The sequence below is a fragment of the Atta cephalotes genome, assembly GCF_000143395.1.
Source record: "Atta cephalotes unplaced genomic scaffold scaffold00022, whole genome shotgun sequence".
Lineage (NCBI taxonomy): Eukaryota > Metazoa > Arthropoda > Insecta > Hymenoptera > Formicidae > Atta > Atta cephalotes.
The window spans coordinates 4349967-4371713 of record NW_012130086.1 but is presented as its reverse complement, the minus strand read 5'-3'; the positions used below and the strand labels follow the sequence as shown (position 1 = coordinate 4371713).

General features: G+C 32.1%; 2 protein-coding genes across 2 annotated transcripts in view; one reads left to right on the top strand and one right to left on the bottom strand.

Annotated features, from left to right (window-relative positions):
• LOC105619640 (mitochondrial sodium/hydrogen exchanger 9B2) overlaps window positions 1-10475 on the top strand; it is a 24066-nt gene extending 13591 nt beyond the window's left edge. The window contains exons 3-6 of the mRNA XM_012201161.1: window positions 67-331; window positions 4179-4379; window positions 7267-7431; window positions 9948-10475. Of these exons, the coding sequence (XP_012056551.1) occupies window positions 67-331; window positions 4179-4379; window positions 7267-7431; window positions 9948-10475 (1159 nt within the window). The remainder of the gene's footprint in view (window positions 1-66; window positions 332-4178; window positions 4380-7266; window positions 7432-9947) is intronic.
• Window positions 10476-13324: 2849 nt separating this feature from the next.
• LOC105619752 (G-protein coupled receptor Mth2) lies at window positions 13325-21361 on the bottom strand. The gene is made up of 9 exons (XM_012201270.1): window positions 21098-21361; window positions 19693-20037; window positions 18873-19155; window positions 18467-18704; window positions 17680-17900; window positions 17525-17603; window positions 15872-16053; window positions 14920-15103; window positions 13325-13664 (listed from the first exon to the last, which is right to left on the bottom strand). The coding sequence occupies exons 1-9, from the start codon at window positions 21359-21361 to the stop codon at window positions 13325-13327; spliced, it is 2136 nt and encodes a 711-aa protein (XP_012056660.1).
• Window positions 21362-21747: the final 386 nt, after the last annotated feature.

The window sequence follows — 21747 nt, the reverse complement described above, 5'->3', positions numbered from 1 at the left end:
TCCCTGCCATACTGTGCACGCGCCGAAGCAAGTTATATATTTTCTTCATTGTTTTCTTTTTTGCAGGAAAATCGCCCTGGTCATCATACTTGTCAAAGCAGGCTTGGATCTCGATCCGGTTGCTCTAAAAAAGTTAAAAGTAACCGTACCGAAGCTGGGTTTGATACCGTGGGTAGTGGAAACTATAGTGGTTGCCGTGTCAACGAAATATCTCTTGGATTTGCCATGGGTATGGGGTTTCCTTCTTGGAAGCGTCATAGCAGCCGTCTCGCCAGCCGTCGTAGTGTCTTGTCTCTTCAGGCTACGTGCAAAGGGTTATGGAGTTGCCAAGGTAAGGCCACTTATTCTTGGTATCCTTTGTTGGAATATTTGAATATTCACCCATTGCGAAATCTTCTCGTCTTTCATTCGTTCAAGAACGGATCATAAGTCTTCTGGAACTAATTTCACCCGACTTCCGCGCATTAGGTAGTAAAGTAGATTTATACTAGATCTAGATTTTAAGCGGATGATAAATGGCGCGAGTTAACATAATTTTCCCTTAAAAATAATTGAGATTTACTACCATCCAAAGACGTTTATCGACGCACCGACCTGACATCACTGATGTCTTTTTCCACGATCTTACGATATATATCATATATATATCTTACGATATATATTTTCTCGTCATACCTGTATGTGTTCGTAAACGTAATTATAATTCTATTGATGTCTACGATTAAAAAATTTATGTGAAAATTGAAAAGAACAGAGCACTCTCTAGAAGCATTTAGAAAAGTAAATGTAGAAAAGTATTATGTACATGATGTGGATGGTAGACTATGATTATCGCGAGTGTCATTAAGTTAATATTTAATCGTAATTGCCCGATTATAATTGGATTACATCGTGGTTCATGTTTTATATTAATCGGATACATCCCTGCAAAGCGAATTTATATAGCAAAGCATATACGGCCGCTATGTTTGATGCGCTCGACATTAGCGTATTAGAGGAGTTTCCATGTTAATGAACGCAACGCGAGAGTAATTAAATTTCTTTCGTTATGCGCCAGCGCGATAACCATGAAATATTTTAGCCGAGGCGGAATATCGTTCTTGCGAAACCAATTTCGCAAATACGTGTGGCACGATATTTCGCATGCTGCGCTTCGCGAATCGCCAAATCAAGATTTAGGCCGGTCTGCGGGCATTCCGCTGCACGCAATCGTACGTGACTTTCCTCCTCGATCTAATTACCGAGCGTGTCGGAAGACCATCCGGAAGATTAAGCGAATTTGCAAAACACTCGGGATGCGTAGCAGTGATGTAAAGGGCGATATTCGACATGATAGGGTCGAGGTCTGCACAGCGGGATGAAGACGAAACAAAGGGAAACGTACCGGACTTAAATAATTCAGCTTGGAAAATGGAGCGGAAGATGCTTGAAGAGTACAAAGACCATTGCGGCGAATGTGATATTCATGAGCCAAAAGATCTAGACGATACTTCTTCATTTAGCGGAACGTAATGTAACGCGACCAGAGGAGGAAGATGGTCTCGACGTGACATTGATTCGTGGCCAGTGCCACTAATACTCATCAACCGCGAGATCGAAGATTCTTATCGCGTCGCGAATGAAAAACCTCAGACGTTGACCGATCGTGGTTGTGTAAGCTCATGAGCATCCTTATTTCCACGAGTATCCGCTGGTACCCACGGGACGCGGACTCGCAGTGAGCGAAAGGGAGCTGATCTCGAGCTGCGATCTATTAAACAGCATCTATAATGAGATTTTAAGTTAGTAAAAGAACTTAAACTTTAAGTCTTAAGAAATTAATCAATCATAGTCGAATGTCAAGAGAAAAACTGATTATGATTGGTAAAGTTGCCAGTGTTACCACATTAAAATTAAAAAACTTGCAGACCAAAAATTCCATTTTACTTACAACCTCAGATTTTTTTTACAAAAATGCGTGTAAGTTAACAAAGTTGATCAAAACAATCAATGAACAATTATTATTTCATATTTGAATATTTAGCGCAAAGAGCAATTAGAAAAAATAAATACAGAATGTTTTTATTTAAAATAAAAAGTTTTATTATAGATTCAGAATGTAATGTATCTTTATGTGTTTTGTTTTCATATTTTTGAAATATCAAAATAAATAAATAAAATAATCATAAATAAATAAATACACAAATATAAAGTATATTAAAGAATTCATACACATTAATAAAAATAGTTTAGACAACTGATTTTACTTTTTTCCACATCGTAAATCAGTCAAAGAAACATTTTAATTGCGATCACATGGCTGTTGTAGGTTGGGATTAATGCAAAGAAGCAAGAGAAGTTAAAGCAAAATATTTAGAAAATTTTCTAAAGAGACATAATTATTCCGGACGCCTTTAGAAAATTCCTCCCTCTCTAAAAAAAGAGAGACGATGTCAGGAAAAGAGGACGAATGGCAATCCTAATGATCCATCATTTCTTATAGCTTAAAATTTAAAGCTTAAATTTAAACCTTAAAATCTCATTGTAGACGCTTTAGGTGTCCTCTGTCTATCTCTCTTTCTCTTTCTTTCTCTTACTCCTCTAAGTAGTCCAACTCTAAGAATCACGATAGCCGGAGGACTTAAATCCTCGAACGAGCTATCGTGACACCGATAACACTGGCCGGGCCCACGCCAGGATCATGCTCGAGTGTCGTCGACCATCCTCAATAGCGCTTTGTCTGGTTTCTCTCTTTTCCTTCGATTCTCTTTCAGACCTAGAGTCTTTGTTTCGTAAGACCTTAAATATCTTGATTTTCTCCCGCGGATTACTTTTCTAGGTCGACCGACAACATCTCGGGCATTCTTTAGGAACTTTTCGGATGGATTGCTTTCGAGATTTAAACTATCATTTATTTACAGAATAAATGAGAGGATATATGAATTTCGAATTCATATTATTATATTTGAAATTATACAATGCATGTTATTGTGTCATATTAATTTATAAATGAATCCTTTTCAAGTTATAATTAAATGAAGAATATTGAATATAACTGAATAAATCAAGAATATTATAAATAAATAGAATCTGATTCTCTTTTTCTCTATTTTTTTGCCGTTTATTACTCATTCTGTTTAAAAGTCGCTAACGCAAAACATCATTGTCTGTAGAATGAAACAACAGTGTACGATCTCCGAAATTGTGTCATTACAAATAAGAGAATAGAAAAGTTTTATTCGTTCTAATGAACACCAAGTTAGAAAGAGCTGATTTTTCTTGTCTCTTTGTAGCTTTTCTTTTTCGTTAGCCTCCGGCATCGCTCTATCGCCTGTCTTACTTCCGGAAGAAGATTCTTTTTAGTCTATCGTACGTTCGTGCAGGCGTTTCTTAATCACTTTCAAGTCGCTCGAAATCTGTTCTGTTCGTTCCACAGTGTGGCGATAAAAAATTCTCATTAAACTACATGTAAACCAAATCTCGTATCTTAAGATGAACACTTTGAAATCGTTTGCTATGCTTTCTTTTTCAGTTTGTTATTTTTTACATAACGGTTTCACGGAAATATCTCCGCGATGCCATTAATATTATATGAAGATTATACGTTGAATAATATAGCATCACAAAGCTAAATATTAAGAGAGTTCTAAATATATTTGCATTATTAACGAATCGGTGATTCGGTAAATGATCATTACCTATTTGTGACTCTCTTTACATTATACATAATGTAATTTGTTATGAAAGGGTATTAATATCGCTCGATATCAGAATCTGACTTTTCCAATCATGTTTTCCGTTTACACGCATGATTGTCATTAGTACGATTCGTTACGTTTTAGTGTCATCATTATCGTGTCATACGCATTATCAATCCCATTTCGGTGATATATCTATATATACTGATAAATGTATAATAATATATATATTATATATATATATATATATATATATATATATATATAAACATATATTAGGTGTAGTAAAAATTTAATAAATATTTATTTTAATAGTTCTAAATAAATATTTATTAAACTTATATTTATTTGAAATTATTAACATGATTTCACTATTATTTTATTAAGTAAATATTTATTTACTATAAGTAAATGTTTACTTAGTACTATTCAAAGAAATATGTATTAGGATTTTGATGTACTGACTATAATTTTCTTAACGAGCTTGCGATGAATTTCTAGGGTATTCCGACTCTGATCATCGCGATATCAGGAATCGATGATGCAGTATCCGTCGCTGTTTTCAGTATCGTGAAGAGCGTCATGTTTTCTCACGATGCGTTGTGGTACCAAATCCTTCAGGGGCCCATCTCGATTATCGGCGGTCTGGGATTCGGTGTCATGTGGGGCTGGTTGGCCAAATACGTGCCAGAAAAGGGCGATGTAAGTACTTTCTTTACAGCTACCGCTGCAAACTGCATTGATCGTGAGAATTACGATTTTGTAAAGCCACGTTTCTGTGACCATTCAAACGCGGGCATGTCGGGACGCACGAACAAGAACTTTACAGGAGAGAAAGAGGAAAAAAAATTATTCTCGGGCGTATCGGACATCGAAGAGGTATCGCACGGTGCGGAGAGTCGTGGAGTTTCTGCACGATGCCGCAGATGCGTTTTGAACATTCTCATTAAATTGCAACCTTATAGCCACCATTCACAAGTTATGTCAGTCGCGGTAAATGCGAAAAACGTGCCTTCTAGAGGAAACGAACTAAAGTTTACAATATATGTGTAACACAACGATGTATATATTTTTTACTACTCTCGAAATTTTTCCACTGTTCGATTCTTAAAGTACACATGCGAAGAATACAGGGAATATTATTTAAAAAGATAATAATATTGTTAATAACTTTATTAATAGTTAACCCTATTATAATAATAACTTTTCGAAAATCGAAGCGTCCTATTAATCGCATCGTCATACCACAGAAATGGTTCGTAAAATTAGCGTACTTTACGTTATATAATCTCATGAGTCGTGTCTGATTGCGCGAGATCACAAATTGACTGTTCCAGGGCGAGATATAAGAATGAAGGGTTGCGGCGGAAATAGGGTCAGCCAGTAGGGAGTCGTTCACCCCACATCGTACCGAGCGATGAATCTCCCTCGCACTAGATTTCGCTGCATACCGCGAAAGCACTCGCGGGGATAGAGTACATGAGTGCAAATCCGAATAAATCTACTATTGCCGGATAAATCCACTTATACAGTTATCATCTGGCCATGAAAATCCTGTAAACACTGTATGAATTGTATACTGGAGATCGTGTACCAGAGATTCCCGCATCCGCAAACCGCCGAGTATCTTTTGTTAGGAAAAACGTTTACATTTCCTTATTCAATTCTCACACGGCATCTCAAATTCGTTTAATTATCCTCAAAATTATTAGCGATTTTCCAAAGCATCCTACAAACAAAGGATAGACAAAATAATATTAATACCTGAGACATACACTATTTATGGTTTTCTTAATATTTAATACATTATTTACTTATAATGAGAAATTGATAAAATTGTTTGATTTTAATACCCATTCTATCATTGTTGAAATGGAATTATACATTCCTTGAATCTTGTATTATTCTTTTAGTAGAACATCTTTCAATTGCTCATATAAATAATATTGAAGGATGAAATTTGCTTTTATTTTCCAAAATCGTGCTCTATTATCCTAAACTTCAACATTTTTCCTAGCTAATACAATCGCCTGATTATTTGTAGTTTTAGAAGATCAGAGTAAGAAATAGATTTTCTTTTCCAATATCTTAGACAATTATAGAAGATATTATAATTATATAATATAATTATAATTATAATATAATTAAATAGATAATTATAGAATCTGCTAAAAGAATGGTATGACACATTGCACTGTAACAGTTATTACATTGTTTTAACATGTATGATTCTATTTCAATAATAGAATTTGTATTAGAAAAATAGGGCAATCTTTATTAATAAAATAAATAATATTTTCTAGGTGTTCATATCATTATTTTTTATTTATCTCATAGATCTATATTATCTCTAATATGTTATCTCTAATAAGAATAGGATACTTCTTCGGTTTTTTTAATTATTTTCATTTTTTTTTTAAATTCTTTTTCGTGTTACGTAGGATTTACTTTTATAAATCTCGAAATTATTTAAAACTTCTGTTCAGTCGGGAAATACTTAATATTTAATGTAAAAATCGAGAGACAGTTTATAATTAGCCTTGCGCAAAAGCCATCCTCAATAAGGTAGATTATAAGTGAGTGCTCAAAGTTAGACTTAGTTCTCAACTAGAAAATAACGATGTATCTGAAATAACGACATATTTTTACTTTTTGAAAGTAGCGTTATATTTTTTTAACGGTATTAATTATTTTCCAACGATAAATATATTCTTACTCAAGAACAAGAATCGCTACACAAACGATCTTCCAGTGACACTAGTGTTTCATTCGTAAAAGATTTGAAATTCAATTGAATTTACCCGGAGACTTGGAAGGTTTTGGAACGTTGGTTTGAGTGAATTAAATGTTGGTGCGCAGATTTGGCGAAGAAGTCGACTCGGTTACTGCATCGCCACCTCATCGTATCTAAAATATCGTTCATATGAAGATTAGCGCTGTTGCATTGCGGCGGTGGTTGCAGTATTCTTACAAACTCGCTGTAACCTGATTTATCTGATATACTTAACCTGTTACAATGTGCATCAGATCAATAAAATGTATTTTTGTAAAAATTTCCTCTTTATTCACAAATGCTATTTATACATTAGTTGCTTTCTAAATTTATATATTACTTTAGATCAAACATTTCCATAGCTTGGCATTCTGAGAATATTACAAAATAATCGAAATTAATTTTTTTAATTTTCAGTTTTCATTATATTAGGTTATCATATTGTCATTATATTGGATCATTATATTGGGAAAAAGTTCGTGGCGTTTTTTTAATGCCATCTAACGGGAAAAACGCCATGAACTTTTTCCCACACCTAATATTTATTTTAATGAGTGTTTTTTTTAAAAAGCAATGAGTGATATAATCTTGATATAATTGTTGTTTGAGTCAAAGCACATCACAAGGTTACATGTCTTTAATGCTGCCGCCTAATTACATCATTTATATCAAGCGTGTACATATACGAAGGATGTACATGAAGGAGCCCATATTTCGAAATTTATCTTTTGTAATGAAATCGATAAATCACTTCATAATCGTGACGCGGCGCTTTCTATTAGGTCCTAACGCTTCGTTTATGTGCTAATGTTGTAGCCCTTCATAGTGCCTCTAAGAGTGCTGATGTTACTCGGGGGTGGCCTGCTAGCGGTTTTCGGCAGTGAAGCAATCGAGCTCAGTGGTGCCGGGCCGCTTGCGGTCGTGGCTGCAGCTTTCGTCAGCTGCTACTTTTGGCGACAAGATGGTTGGGACATGGACGATGTAAGTACAAATTTATAATGTATAAGTCATAAAACTTATACAGGAGTTTACTAATCTGATGAATAAGTTGTTGATAAGAAATTCTCCAGCGAATTCCACGCAAATACATTAAATAGTAGTTCCAACTCTCGTAGAACACGTTAATACATTTTTAAATAGCCACAGTAGTGATACAATCTAAAAAATGCTTTGGTTGTAAAATATTAGTTATTAAAAAATTTTATCGTAAAAACATCCTGAAATTAACTTCAAAAAACAACAAATTTGATTTTTAATAGCTTATGTAGCTTAATTACTATATTTCGCTGGAGTTTTAAGTAAATAATTTTTTAATAATTAAGTAAATCCAAATTAATTTTTGTATGAATAGTTATTAATTTTATTTTCAATTTTATTAGAGTATATAAAAAATTTAATTTAAATCATAATGCTTTCTCATTAAATTTGTATTACAAATAAGTATTACAAATAAGTATTACGATTTTATGTAAAAATTAAGGCAAGCAAAAAATTAAATAATTTTTAAACAAGAAAACTGTTTTCAAACTTTACACAGCATTCAGATGTAATAATAGAACAATCTATGTGAAGTTGTTATATTTTTAGTAATGCTTTGAGTTGTAACACATATATCCTTAAATTTCTGAATTATATATTTTTATAAACCCAGACAAATTTCGACGATTTAATGGATAAAAACACATTTAAAAATATTTTGAATCGCAATTCCGCAATTCCAGTCTGCGAGAGATATTAAATATTTAACTTGAGAGAAAAGGAACGTATCAGCGACGAAAGGGAAATACATCGCAGAGTTTCACTCTCCTAATCCAATAAGTTGAATCTCGTGAAATATTCAGACCGATGTATCGTCACTATTCGGCTGGATGCGGATTGGGAGTCAACTGGCTCGTTCCTATTTCCGCTTTCCGCATCGCGTCGCATTCCACGCTGTCCATGGCGATGCAATGGCGGCGACACGTTCTTTTGCACGCGTTTCGTGACGCGACTGTAACCAGCATCTGTCGATATTACCGCCGTATGATATGCACGTCGTATGTCGCATGCCGGCATAATTTATCCCGGCTAGATTAATTATTACGGAACAATTGCGCGACAAGGCGATGACATAAAACGCTCTTTTGTCTCAAATAATGAAATAATTCATTCCCGGTAAAACATTTTTCTTTTTGAATATTATATGTAATTAGATGTAATTACATAAAATCAAATATAATTAAATATAATTTTATCACTTTTTCACAAGGTTCATTCGATTAAATTTAATTAAACATAATTGTCTGTATGAAATTATTTAATTTTAATACATACAGGATAACAAAAAATTTAGTCGCAAAGTTTTACGTTTATCAAATTATTAGTAATTTGTAAACGTATATTTACAAAATTAACTGTATAGTGTTAATTTTATTTTATTAAATATTAAAAATAATAATTAATGTTCAAAATGGTCACTTTTTAACTTTGATAAAAAACGCATCTACGATAGCCGTGTATCTTTTCACGGATAAATTTTCCCAGGCAATAGAGCGGTTTTCAGTTCACCAACTAACTAAAAATCTTTTGGTGCAGTCTTTTGGTATTTAATAAGATTTAACTAACTCTCCAAAGTTTGTTTTTTTTATATAAATACGTATTAATATAAATATGTTTTTATATAAATACGCTAATTACTATTCAGATAGCAATTAGCTAACTTTATTTGTTATCATTTTTACATCAAAATGATGATCTGGATAATGATTTAATAAACACACAAAACTTTATGACTAGTTTTTTGTCACCTTGTAAAATTAAATGTGATACTTTCTTATGAAATTTAATTATGAATTATTATTAGTTTTTAAAGAAATAATAAATAAATATGGTCTATCTTTATTATGGTTTTTAATATTAATAGAAGAAAAGCTGTGAAAAGCATACGTGTTACCTATAATGTTCTTGTATTTGCAAAGCATGTTACATGCATTATCTGGAAATTGCATAGAATTAAATTAAATAAATCAATATCGATGAGATTTCCTACGCACCACAAGCGCATGTAAACAATAGCGGTAAATACGAGCTTGCATACCGCGTGAACTCTGGATATTCCGCATTTCCATGCAACGTTGGAAGATTTCCATATCGATATCGAGCGCCATGAACAATGCGATGCGAGATATCATCACCGAATACCGAATCGACTCTTCTTTAGAGGAAAATTTGTGGAAAATGTCATTGTATTCGCGGCATTTTAACATCTAGTTGCGCATATCTCGGTAAACCAAATTAAATTGTTGCTATCATTGCTCTTTGTTTTCATTCGTTGAATATCACTCGTTTTCGAGATTTATAAGGAAAATAGAAATAAATAAAATAATTGCTTCATTCATAGAAAATTTTAACAAACGAAATTCAGACCAATATAAATTTTAAATGAAAAATGTACGTTCATAAATTTAAATTTATGTGATCGTGAGCGTGTATTTTTCTTTTTTCTTTTTTTTTTACAGAATCCGGTGGCTACGTCTTTCGAGATCTTCTGGATAATATTCGAATCGATCTTGTTTGGTTTAACCGGCACACAAATCAAGATTAGTGAGCTCGAAGGAAAAACCGTCTACCTTGTACTAGGCTGTTTACTTACCGGTATTGTTATTCGTATTGGAATAACGGTGTTGCTAGGGATAGGTTCCAAACTGAATCTCAAGGAGAAAGTGTTCATTGCTTTGGCTTTGATGTCTAAGGCGACCGTGCAGGCCGCTTTGGCACCCGTTACTCTTGACGAAGTCGACAAGAACGATCATGAGCAAGTCGAATACGCCGAGATCGTACTGATGACGTGCGTACTCTCGGTACTTTTGACCGCGCCGGCGGGAGCCATTATGATAACAATCTTGGGACCAAAGCTGCTGACGAAGACCACTGTGCCGGTCAGCCCGCCGGAAGCTTGGAAAACGCGCAGACCATCGATTCGCGACATTTCAATCATCAATGAGGATCCGGATCTGGAGGAAACCGCGAACGAGAGGAAGCCCTGACAATCGTATTTAATTTGCATTCAAAGCCAAGCTAATAGAAGTTCATCCTTATTCTCCGGCGCCCGGAGTGCCTGAACATGCCTTTATTTTAATTACACGAGGCACGACTTAACGGTCAAAGGACTTATGATCACTGATGAGATATTAATCATGGTTTAATGTCAGCTGATTTATATCTAGCTCATAGCCGAAAATGAAGTACTCATAATGATATTACAGCGATATCATTTCTCAAACTTTTATTTTGTTATACGTGAAGAGAAGATTTTATTCAATCTGACGTTAGATCAGTATCGTTATACTTCAATGATGAAGCGATTGAACTTAAGCGATAATCCTAGTCCGTGCAAAAATTCTTCGCATGAAATAAAACAACGATCAATAATTGGTTACATTTTGCATATTTATAATGCAAAATTAAGAGATTGCGTTTATTTAGAAATTTTATGATCTTAGGATTTGGGGAATCCGTAAGTAATGTTATAAATTGAGAACTTCATGTTGTGATTTTGGAATTTAATTATATTATGCGCGCGCGCAATTTGTTGGTAAATTTATAATTATATTTATTTTAATTATAATTATATATCCTGTACATTATTATGATCATAATTATAATAATGTTCATGTATTTCTTTCCTTAATCACTGTATTTTAAGCACAAGAATTTATTAGCGAGAACTTTTATTACACTTACATTGTTTTAATGAATTCATTACTGATATTGACATTATAGTATTTGTAAAAAGAAAGAGACTGTGAGGAGATATATTTACGCGCTAGTGATAGTTTTACCAATAACACACATAGCAATTTTACTGATTCACTGGTTAATTAATTCATTAATTTTTACGGGTAATTTATGCTAATTCTAATTGAATCTATAATTGAAAAAAATATCATTCATTGAATGATAGGTTACCATGAAATATGTGAAGACATTTTTGTAATAAATATGTATGCGAAATGCGACTTTGCGCTAGTTTACCGTTATTAATATAATCCTAAGTGATTTTGGAAGCTCTATGAGTGATTGATTTATATAGGTGCTGATCGTATTATAACAGATTTTAAATGTGCGTTTATATCAGAAAGATGTGAATTGCGCGAGAGTACGAATCTGGCATTAGAATCGCTGGGTACAAGATTATCCCACGTAATATCTTTGTTTTTTTATAAGAGGTTTTTTCAATAAAAAAAGAAAAGTCGGTTCAAGTTTTGTAATGACATGAAAGTATGATTTTAACATTAAGACGGTAACGCAAGAAAGAAAAGTTCACATTATCGAGCCGAACGTAAAGAATTTCGAGCCGAACGTAAAGAATTTCGAGTTGAATTTCTCCACAGGTGTCAAACTTCTTCAGGAAATTCAGTTTGATAATAAATTGGACGCATTCTAAGAATACAATGAATATATCTGAATGTATCCTAAATACATAAACAAATATATTGTTGCAAGATATCATAATTTTACCGATAAACTCTATTTGAATATACATTTAAAATAAAAGCAGTTTTTGCTATCTATGAACTTTCTAATATTTCTATTCCTGTCGATTTTTATCGAAGAAACTAATTAATTGTTATAACAGTACACATACAGTAAAAAAAACATTCTAATACTTATACGATCAGGAAAATATTGAACATGCCTTGAGAGATAGTTTAAACAATCTTTTTGCTATATTATTATAATAATATTATTATAATATTATTTGATCTTATCAGATTTAAAAAAAGCAGCTTGTTCTTAAATATCTCTTAACTCTGCTGGTCTATTCAAATTTATTATACGATTACATTGTTTCGATCAATATGATTAAAAAGGATTTAAGAAATAAAAAAAATTCTTTTACATAAGAAAAATAAACATTTTTAGATTAAACAAACGCGAACAGATGCAGGATTAAAATGCCTGAAGTAAGATTGATTTCTCTAATCAAAATATTTTCTTAATAAAAATATACAAGCGCAAAAATCAGGAATTATTTAATATTTTAATAATAACATTTTATATACATATTTTTAATTTTATTTATTATAACTTTATCGTAATCACTTAACTTATGCATTATACGTTTTATGCCGTAACATGCAAAAATATCGTAATTTATAGTGATTAAAGATAATCTTTGGTATTCTTGATGAATTTTTTTATGTAACTTCTATAATTGTAAATCTAACTTGGAAAGTAATGCTCGTGATATACATATAGAATTTTGTGCCATTTTCAGAACTTCTTAGCAGACATTTCTAAGAGTCAAGAATAGCAGTTATGAATAAGTCCATTATCAAAATATAGGCCAATACAAAAGGAAACTTTGTACAATCGTATCCTACATCAAGCTCTATTCATGCCATTACTCACACAGCACACTTTATCCAAGAGACGTTTTAAGACGTAGAACATTCTCTAGTCTCTAGAATGTCCCTTGAAGGTCTATACTGTGTAAGTATTTGCGTGGCGCCAGATCGCGTCAAATCAAACATAATTATTTCTCCTGTCAATTACTAATCTCCTCCTGCTATTAAGAAAATAATAAAATTATAGAACAGTAAATTAACCTTATTTCAAATATAATTCATTCGAAAATTAGAAATAAAAGTTGTCGTTGTTATGTATAATTACATACAATTTAAAATGCGCTATAATTAATTTGAATTTATACTCCACTTAATAAAATATTGATTGAAAGAAGATTTTTACTTATTTTAACTGACAAAAGTACGTATTTAAGATAATCACAAATTGGACAGAGCATGACTCAAGGACATAAGAATATTATATGGTAAAAAGAAAGACATAAATTATGTAAATTATCAGTCTACTACTAGTCTCAGTTATTACCTTATGGTGTCGAACTAATTGTGAATGTCGTTAATGTGCTGTCACTTACGCTTTTCCTGACTTTATAAGGATCGTGTAAAGCAGTTGCATTATTCGCTGGATTTGTTTTTTTCTTCTTGATGTCAAATCCCAATCGCCTACGAAGTGCTTGATATACGCGATTCTTCAAAACGAAGAGAATAAAGATCAGTAGACCTTGGAGACAATTAAAGACATCGCTGGTGTAGAACAACACATGGTGCCAATGTTCGTAATCTAAATATTTTACCAGGAAGAATGACATCACTTCGCAAATCCAGGACATTCCCATGACGATAAATAATTTGATGTTCATGATAAATCTATCGGAAAATAATAACTAATATAAATATAACTTTTTTGTGAAATAAAATTTTACTAAAATAAATAATATATAAAAATATAAAAAATATAGGTCAATATCAAACTCGTAAAATAACAATTTAAAATTTTATCTTAACTATATTTGCAATTTCTTACTATAAAAAAAATTTAATAATGAAAAGTAATATTTAATTAGGATTCTTAAAATTCAAACGTTAACAAAAATTCAAGGCAAGTGAGAGTAAAAAATTAACAGGACGGTACAATTGATGCACTATAAATTAACAACGTAAAATATATTTATATCCATTACAAGACGATTGGATATTTTGACCTATTTTATGCCAATCATCATTAACGATATATTAATAACTCAGTAAGCAAGAAATATATTAGAACATTTCAGCAACATTGTAGCAATGTTACAATGTTGCTATAATGTTGCTGAAATGTTTCAAAATGTTTCTTGCTTACTAGAAATTGATCTTTAATTAATATTCTTGGTATCCACAATAAACGGATTCTTGGTATACAATGAATATAGTCACTCAAAAATGCGAACGTCAACTAGTTGTGCTTCTTAATCATAAAAATTAAAATGACCCTTACGATTTATTCACACCTACTTATCTATATTGCATATTGAGAATTTGTTTCTGCGAATATCGAGAACATGCTAAGGATTACTTACTTTAAAGATGGCTTTAGGTAAGCCAAAACACATTCGATCGTCTTGTAATGAATATATTGAAATATATTTTACATTATTAATTTATAGTACACCGATTATTGCGCCATTTTATTATTACTCTAATTTGCCTTTCTATTATACAAAAAAATTATTTATCAAATGTTTTTCATTCATTGAAAATTAACAGCTTCTATTTATAGCTCTAAAATGAACTCTAATGATTATTTTTAAAAAAAGTGTAGCCGACTAACTGATTACTCATAACCAAAGTTAATAGCGTCTAAAACGTGCTTCTGAACACACACGATTTTATTACTGTATTTCTAGTTTTGTAGTTTTAAATAGAGAGCAATAATTCTCGTATTTTTGTGTAGGCTGCGCTACACAACTTCGAAGAACACTTTAATCAAAATGATAAAACCGACACTAAAAGTTCCGAAATGACGCGCGTGCTCAAAATTTATGTGCACTAATCATTAATTTATTGCTAAAGTATCTTTAGTGTTTACATTGCTTCAGAAAATGAAAAGAAAATCATTCCTGCTAAGCTGGCGAACACTTACCTCTTCTTGTCGGAACGAAATCGTTTACTTCTAGGATCTGTGGGGTTCGTAGTTACCCTTTTTATCTCTGCTTTTACCTTATTGCAATGTATCGACGTGAGAATGAAAAATACTACGTTAGATAGCAGCAGAATCATCATCGGTCCGATGAAGAAAGTTAATTCACCGTACGAATTTCGGTTTTCTGTTTTGTTAAATTAAAATATTTTTAAAAATCATTAGAGTAAAATATTTAAAATTTTTCGCACAATATGAAAATAATTCATTGTAACGTAAATATGAAAATACTTTTTCCTCTTGTTTGTATCATTTAATGATTTCGTTTCATTAATATTTTTACTAATAAACAAATTAGATTTATTCTATCTACAAATAAGAGACGTGAATTAAGAAAATATAATTCGGTAATAATCTGTTACGGCAACTTTACCTTCGTTTTAAATCGTAAAGACTATTGAGAATTTTTCTTAATTACTTAATTAAATATAGTTGCTTTATAAATGATATTTATTACGTTGCAATATAAATGACACTTATTACGCAAGCAGTTAATTTAATTACATTTTATATACAGGATCAATGATGCCTAAATTTGTTCTAGCACGATCAATACGATTGCTCGAGAAAGTTTTTAATTATCGGATAATGGCGACACGACGATAGAAAGAAAACTTTACGTTTGCCTTCTCCCCGATACGTTCAACTTTGAATGCTAAATGAATTTTCTAACTGCAATTCGTCTTGCACGAAAATTCCCAACTTCATTCCCAATGTATATATATTCTATTTCCAATGTATAAATTAGCAAGAAAATGCTAGAAGAAATAACCAACATTATATAAAAAGCTTTTGTTACGAAAAGTCAGTAATCTTTCCAAGAAGTTCATAATTAGCATTGACAAATTTGCGTTACATCATCTCAGACAAGAATTATCGATTGTAAATGACTCACGTGTAAACCAACAGCCCTTATTACCAATATTGGGTTGCAGATAGTCTGGCAGGATTTCCGTGCTGTCAGCAACGATAGCGAGGATTGACACTAGCAAGGAGAGACCCCATGCATATACACAGTATAATAGAAATCTTTTCCTATGCTCGCGCGCCTTTGTAATGGTACTTCCGCGCAAAACTCTGCGGGGAAAATAAAATATTATTATACTATGTATTCTCTAAATCTGAATCAGTGGATAATCACTGACATCAGTGCCACTGGTAATCAGTAAATTAAAGTGAGATCCCTAACTAATCTTTATTATGTGATTTAACTAACCTTGTTTTAGTGCTTAAATTCAATGAATATGGTATCGAAAAATTGAAATTATGCAGATATCAATTTTAGTTATATAATGCTCAAACATTCTTCCCTTTTTAGTTGACTTCACTAATTATCAGTGCCAACTATGCCACTGGGTAATGTGACTATCCACTGATTCAGATTTTAGAGAGTATTAAGATAAAAAATTAAGAAATAACGTATACTATTGATAGCAATGTAAAATATGTTAATCTACAAAACTCTAATATTTATTAACAAGTGTGTTTCTGAAAATAACGCTTTTAATATTAATCAGACGATGAGGAAAACTAGAATTGATGATCAAGCGTGCGACTGATTCTTAAATGTCACGTCAAAAAAGATTGAGGCAATCTGCTTCGTTATGACGAAGTCGATCTTAATTTGAGGAAGTCGATTGGGACTCAGTCATAAAATTCCGTGAATGCCGCATGAATATCACATGATTTACTTTTCGATTCACGGGGAATGAACATCGTGAAAAAATAAGAACCAGTCTCGTGGAATTCCCAATCGAGAGAGCGTGCGCCAGCCAGTTAACATTAAGCTGTACCGGCATCGTCGCCGCGACGTATAGGAATCTATTTTCTCCGTATATTTACAAATCTCCCAGCTAGAATAGCGTCTTAAACACACAAACGTTCGTAACCGCATAAAAACGACAAGATATATCCCGATCGTCGCTCTTTGATAGAGCACAATCTATATCTAGAAATTATTTCTTTTTTCCATAAAAATTCGCAAAATTTTATTTTCAACGAGATTTATGTTCTCGAGACATCACGTCTGATTTTTAATTACAATACTGATTTGCTAAAAAAAACGTAAATTAAAAATACATTAAAAAATTCTTAATTTCTTTTTCTGGAAGTTACAAATTCCCTAACTTTTCGTGAACTAAATACTTTCCTGCATGAAGTATTGCGCTATATTAAACGCGTTGAGTCATTTCAGTGTTTAATGTTTGGCAGTGTATATTTGTTGAAGCACCGACATACGTAGAACACAATGAATTCATGAAGAGACATATATAGATGCGCCCACAATGGAAATTAATGAGAACGGCAAGACATTCTATGAAAGATCAATGAGGCAATTGAGATAACATCGAAGAAACTATCGGGTAAACAATTTTGTGCGATGACAAACTTCATAAAATTATTAAAAGAGACCGACTAATTCATTAATCAGTCATCAAAGAGAAATGATTATTGATTTTCTGTCAAGAAGTTATGACTTTGTCTTTACCCAATTTTATCTTCGATTGTCTTATTTGACCCAGTCACATGATGGCGTCGAATGACTTACCCAAATGTCCACCATATGTCGAAGCACATGACGTTAAGCCAGGAAAACGCCGATAGAAAAGAAAAAAGCGTGGTATAAGCTGGAAAAACATTGTTTTTTTCGTTTCATTAACGTCATTTATACATGAATATTTCCTAGAATATCAGCGTACAAACCTAAAGCTTTACATGTTGTCATAAATTGTTCTTCAATTACGTCACTAGGCATGATCCAAGTGATGATGGGCAAACAGGTGAAGGCCAGGAGGAGGCTGCTCACATGGCACATCAGCGTTTTACCATGAAGATTCTGCAGACTCGGCAGGCACACGTACACCAGCAAGGTTATTAGCAGGAAGGCGCAGCTGATGACTTCCAGGACGGTGTTCATTTGGTATCTATTAGCGAGAAATACATTTCACGTTTCGTATTTGACACGTATTTATTTGAAGCGTATTGAATTGTCCAACATTATTTTCAACATTATTTATCAATTTCGTAGACATTGATTAACGTTTCTCTTTGCGTCACGTATACAACTAAAACGTTTATAGTTCTCGAATACAGGGCATCATCTATTGTGCAGAACGTTGGTATGCTACATTTGTTTGACTTTGCGAAGTTTAAACAAATCAAGTCTGCCGAGTTTCACCAAATTTGACAGAATTTGCGGTGGGAGAGAAAGCCTGAATGCATAGAAATGCATCGGCAGCGTCGAATCTAATGCGGTGCATTCGTTACTTTAATTTCTAGAAACTCAATACGAACTCTATACTTTTCTAAAACAACTTTCCCGATACTACAAAGCGTTTCGCAATATATTCACACTCAATGCAATCTCTTTGTTCACATCTATCAAGATAAAAATAAAGCTGATTAAACGCTAATAAAAATACACGAGTGTGGTTACTATACAGTTATCAAATACTCATTTTACAATTGAAAAAATAAAAATAATGTATACCTTACTGAAATCTTATTTGTCTCCGGTTTATCAAAACATATGAACAAATGAAAGTTGTGATCAGACTCTGATTTGTTGTAAAAAATGTCCATGCAGTATTTGTCTTGGTCATACTCGGCATAATTTTTGATAAAAACATGTCCTTCTGATGTCAGAAAGACATTCCCCCATTCTTCGTCCCTTGGATCCATGGGATACATGCCGTATTTACATGGCTTCCCAATCAAGATTCCATAGTCTAAACAATCAGAGAGAACTATTAACTCCGTTTCTCCATGTATATAGGATTCTCGTCGACAACTTGTTGCATAATTGTTATTCATTATCAATAAACTTTAAATAAATAGTCCAATTTCTTTCTAAGAGGGTAATAAGAACAATTAAATTTAAATATTATTGGAAAAACCTTTGGTCGTGTCGAAAGCAGACGATTTCGTTTGATTTGCGAGGGCCTCGTGAAACTCTATCGGTTCGTCGGGTACAGCGAGTTTATTGCATCCCTGGGCGTAAAAGAACTCATTTTCGGCGCAGCACTTTCTAATGCAAGCGTTCCTGCGGCAAAATTCCGGATTTCTGCAGACGCGCGCTATCAATGTTCGATCAGAATCCGACGTCATCTCGAGGCAAGCATTACCCTCAGTAACCAATAGTTCCTCTTTGACAATATTCATGAACGCTGGAACCATCACCTATCGAATTATTTGATTTACGATAATGTTGTATTAATTCACACTGACACACTCAGAAGATAATTGCTTCTATAAATTTTGTATGTACAGAATACATGAGACGTTTAGAAAATTTTCATTCTAAAAAAGATAATGTCTATTACATAAGATTTGTAATATTTGTCGAAAATTTATTTATTAAATGTCCTTCAGCACATACACAAATTGAAAAATATATATTTTAGAATGCTTTTTCAAAAGCTGTTAATATTTCATCTCAATTGATTAATTTCGAATGTATGAAGAAAACAATTAATTAATTTTCAGTGAATTATGCTTTAATACAATAGAAAATGTATTTATATAAATATATTATATCAACTTCCTAAAATCGAAAATTTATCTTATTCTTACTGACTTACATAAAGTAATGCATAATTCTGATAAAAAAGATATAAAATTTAAAAAATGTCAAAAAAATATTTAAAATATTTTTTATATATATTCAAAATAGTATCTTTTATATCTTATAATAAGGTTTAATTTTCCCTTACTTACTGAATATGTATTGTTCTGCATAAAGACATCGTTTTTGTCAATCTCATAGTCGACGATAGGGCCTTTGCATGTAGGTGGACCTTCGGTAGCTATTATTACAAGATCTGCGTTAGCCGATTCATTCAACAAAAACGTTACAAGGCTGTCTAATTCGCTTAACTGCGGCACGCAAGCTTTCGTGCGACTGTCGAATACTGTATCGCGAGGGCAACATTTTCTGATATATGTGAGTTGCGGAAAGGATGCGTTAATCGCTTTTATCGATCGATCTTTGTACGATCGACAATGAACGACTATTACGTTACTCTCTCCAGTTGTTTGAAGTATTTCGAGGCAAGCCGGCACCTACAAACAGTTTATCAAATTGATAAACAAGGATCTTTCGTTTTTATATTTAAACTTGCCGTTTCACATAATCGATTATTAAATAAATTATATAATTGGGATAGTATACTTTGATTGTCACGCGACGATTAGCTACTATAAAAATATCATCAAAAGAACAAAAGTATGTTATTTCTTTTTAACGATGTAAATGGATATGTGAAGTGCATTTAGCCATTTCTCTATCAAAAGCTAAACGTAAAAATGAGATTTTTTTTATCATTTAAATTTTTTCTATTTTTGAAAAACTGAAATATTTTTTTGCAAGTGTGTTTTTATTTATTTACTCTTTGTCAGTTTTCGTAACATTTGTAAATGCTTAATGAACAGAGACGCATCCATATATATAAAAGGAGCGGTTAATATACTTAATAACCTAATAATTAATTTGCCTAACTTGAGGGAGTGGTTGATGATCAAAATGTTGAGAATTAGCAAAACAAAGAGAATTAATTAGCATATTAAGAATTAACGTTAATTTACATAATTAAGGTAAAGTAAGGTAAAGATAAAAGTACTACTTTTAATTGTAAAATTTGTATTTTCTGGTCTATTATATATTATATATTATATATTATTCGCGCGAAGATAAATTTTTTTATTACTCAAATTTATTTACATACTCAAAGGTGACAAAAGTTTGCGGATTATAACGTGATATATGTATCGTGATGAAATTTTTTATGATACATTTCTCTTTAGTTAATTAATTTCTCTAAGAAAGGCATTTTTCTTTTAATTTCTTTATTAAAAACATTTGACTTCTACTTTAAGCTACATGGTATCATTTATTTTAACAATTTAAAATGAAGAAAATCAAGATAAAATTAAAAACAAAAGTATCACTTTATTGAAAAAGATTGTATTTTTCATTTAATTTTTTTATCATCAATTTTTATGTTTCTCTTTATACTTCTTCATAAACTAGACTTTTTGCTTGACTTTTACCTCTTCAAAATATCGCAATCTCAACAATCAGTTGAAGATACTTAAGAAGACCAATTTAATCATTACAATTTACCTCTAAGAAATTGTCGGAATCAAGATAGTCAAGTGGCGTTGTCATAAGATCTTTAGGTTCTTTACATTGAGGAATTCCTTGGAACTCCGTAGTGGTGTTCCAATGTTGAATATAGAGTTCCGTCGCGTTCCTCGATATTGAAACGCACTCTATGGTGGAATGTCCTGAGAAGATCTCTCCTGGCGGGCAACATTTTGACAGATGTGACTTCGACAATATTTTTGTCGAGAATAACACCAGACCGGTCAAAACAAACCTTATCATGATCACAGTGTGGCTTAAAAATATAATTACTCGTTTATCAAATGTAAATAATCCTTATCATGGACATAATGACGTAAAAATAGAATTACTCGTTTATCCAATGTAAACAATCTCTAGCTCTCTATTATATTATTCCTAATTTTCTGGATCATCTGTCGATGTATCCCTGCTGAAAAAAATTATGTCATAACGTTACATGATGAAATCATATAATTAAAATATATAAATCACACAACGGATTGTTTCAAATCGATTGTTTCAATACGATTTTTTTAAAATGATGTTTAATTTGAAAAATCACATAATATTACAAATAACTTCAGCTATTATATGATATTATAGTTATCGAATTTTTAAGAATTGAATAATAGGAATAAAAGAAAGAA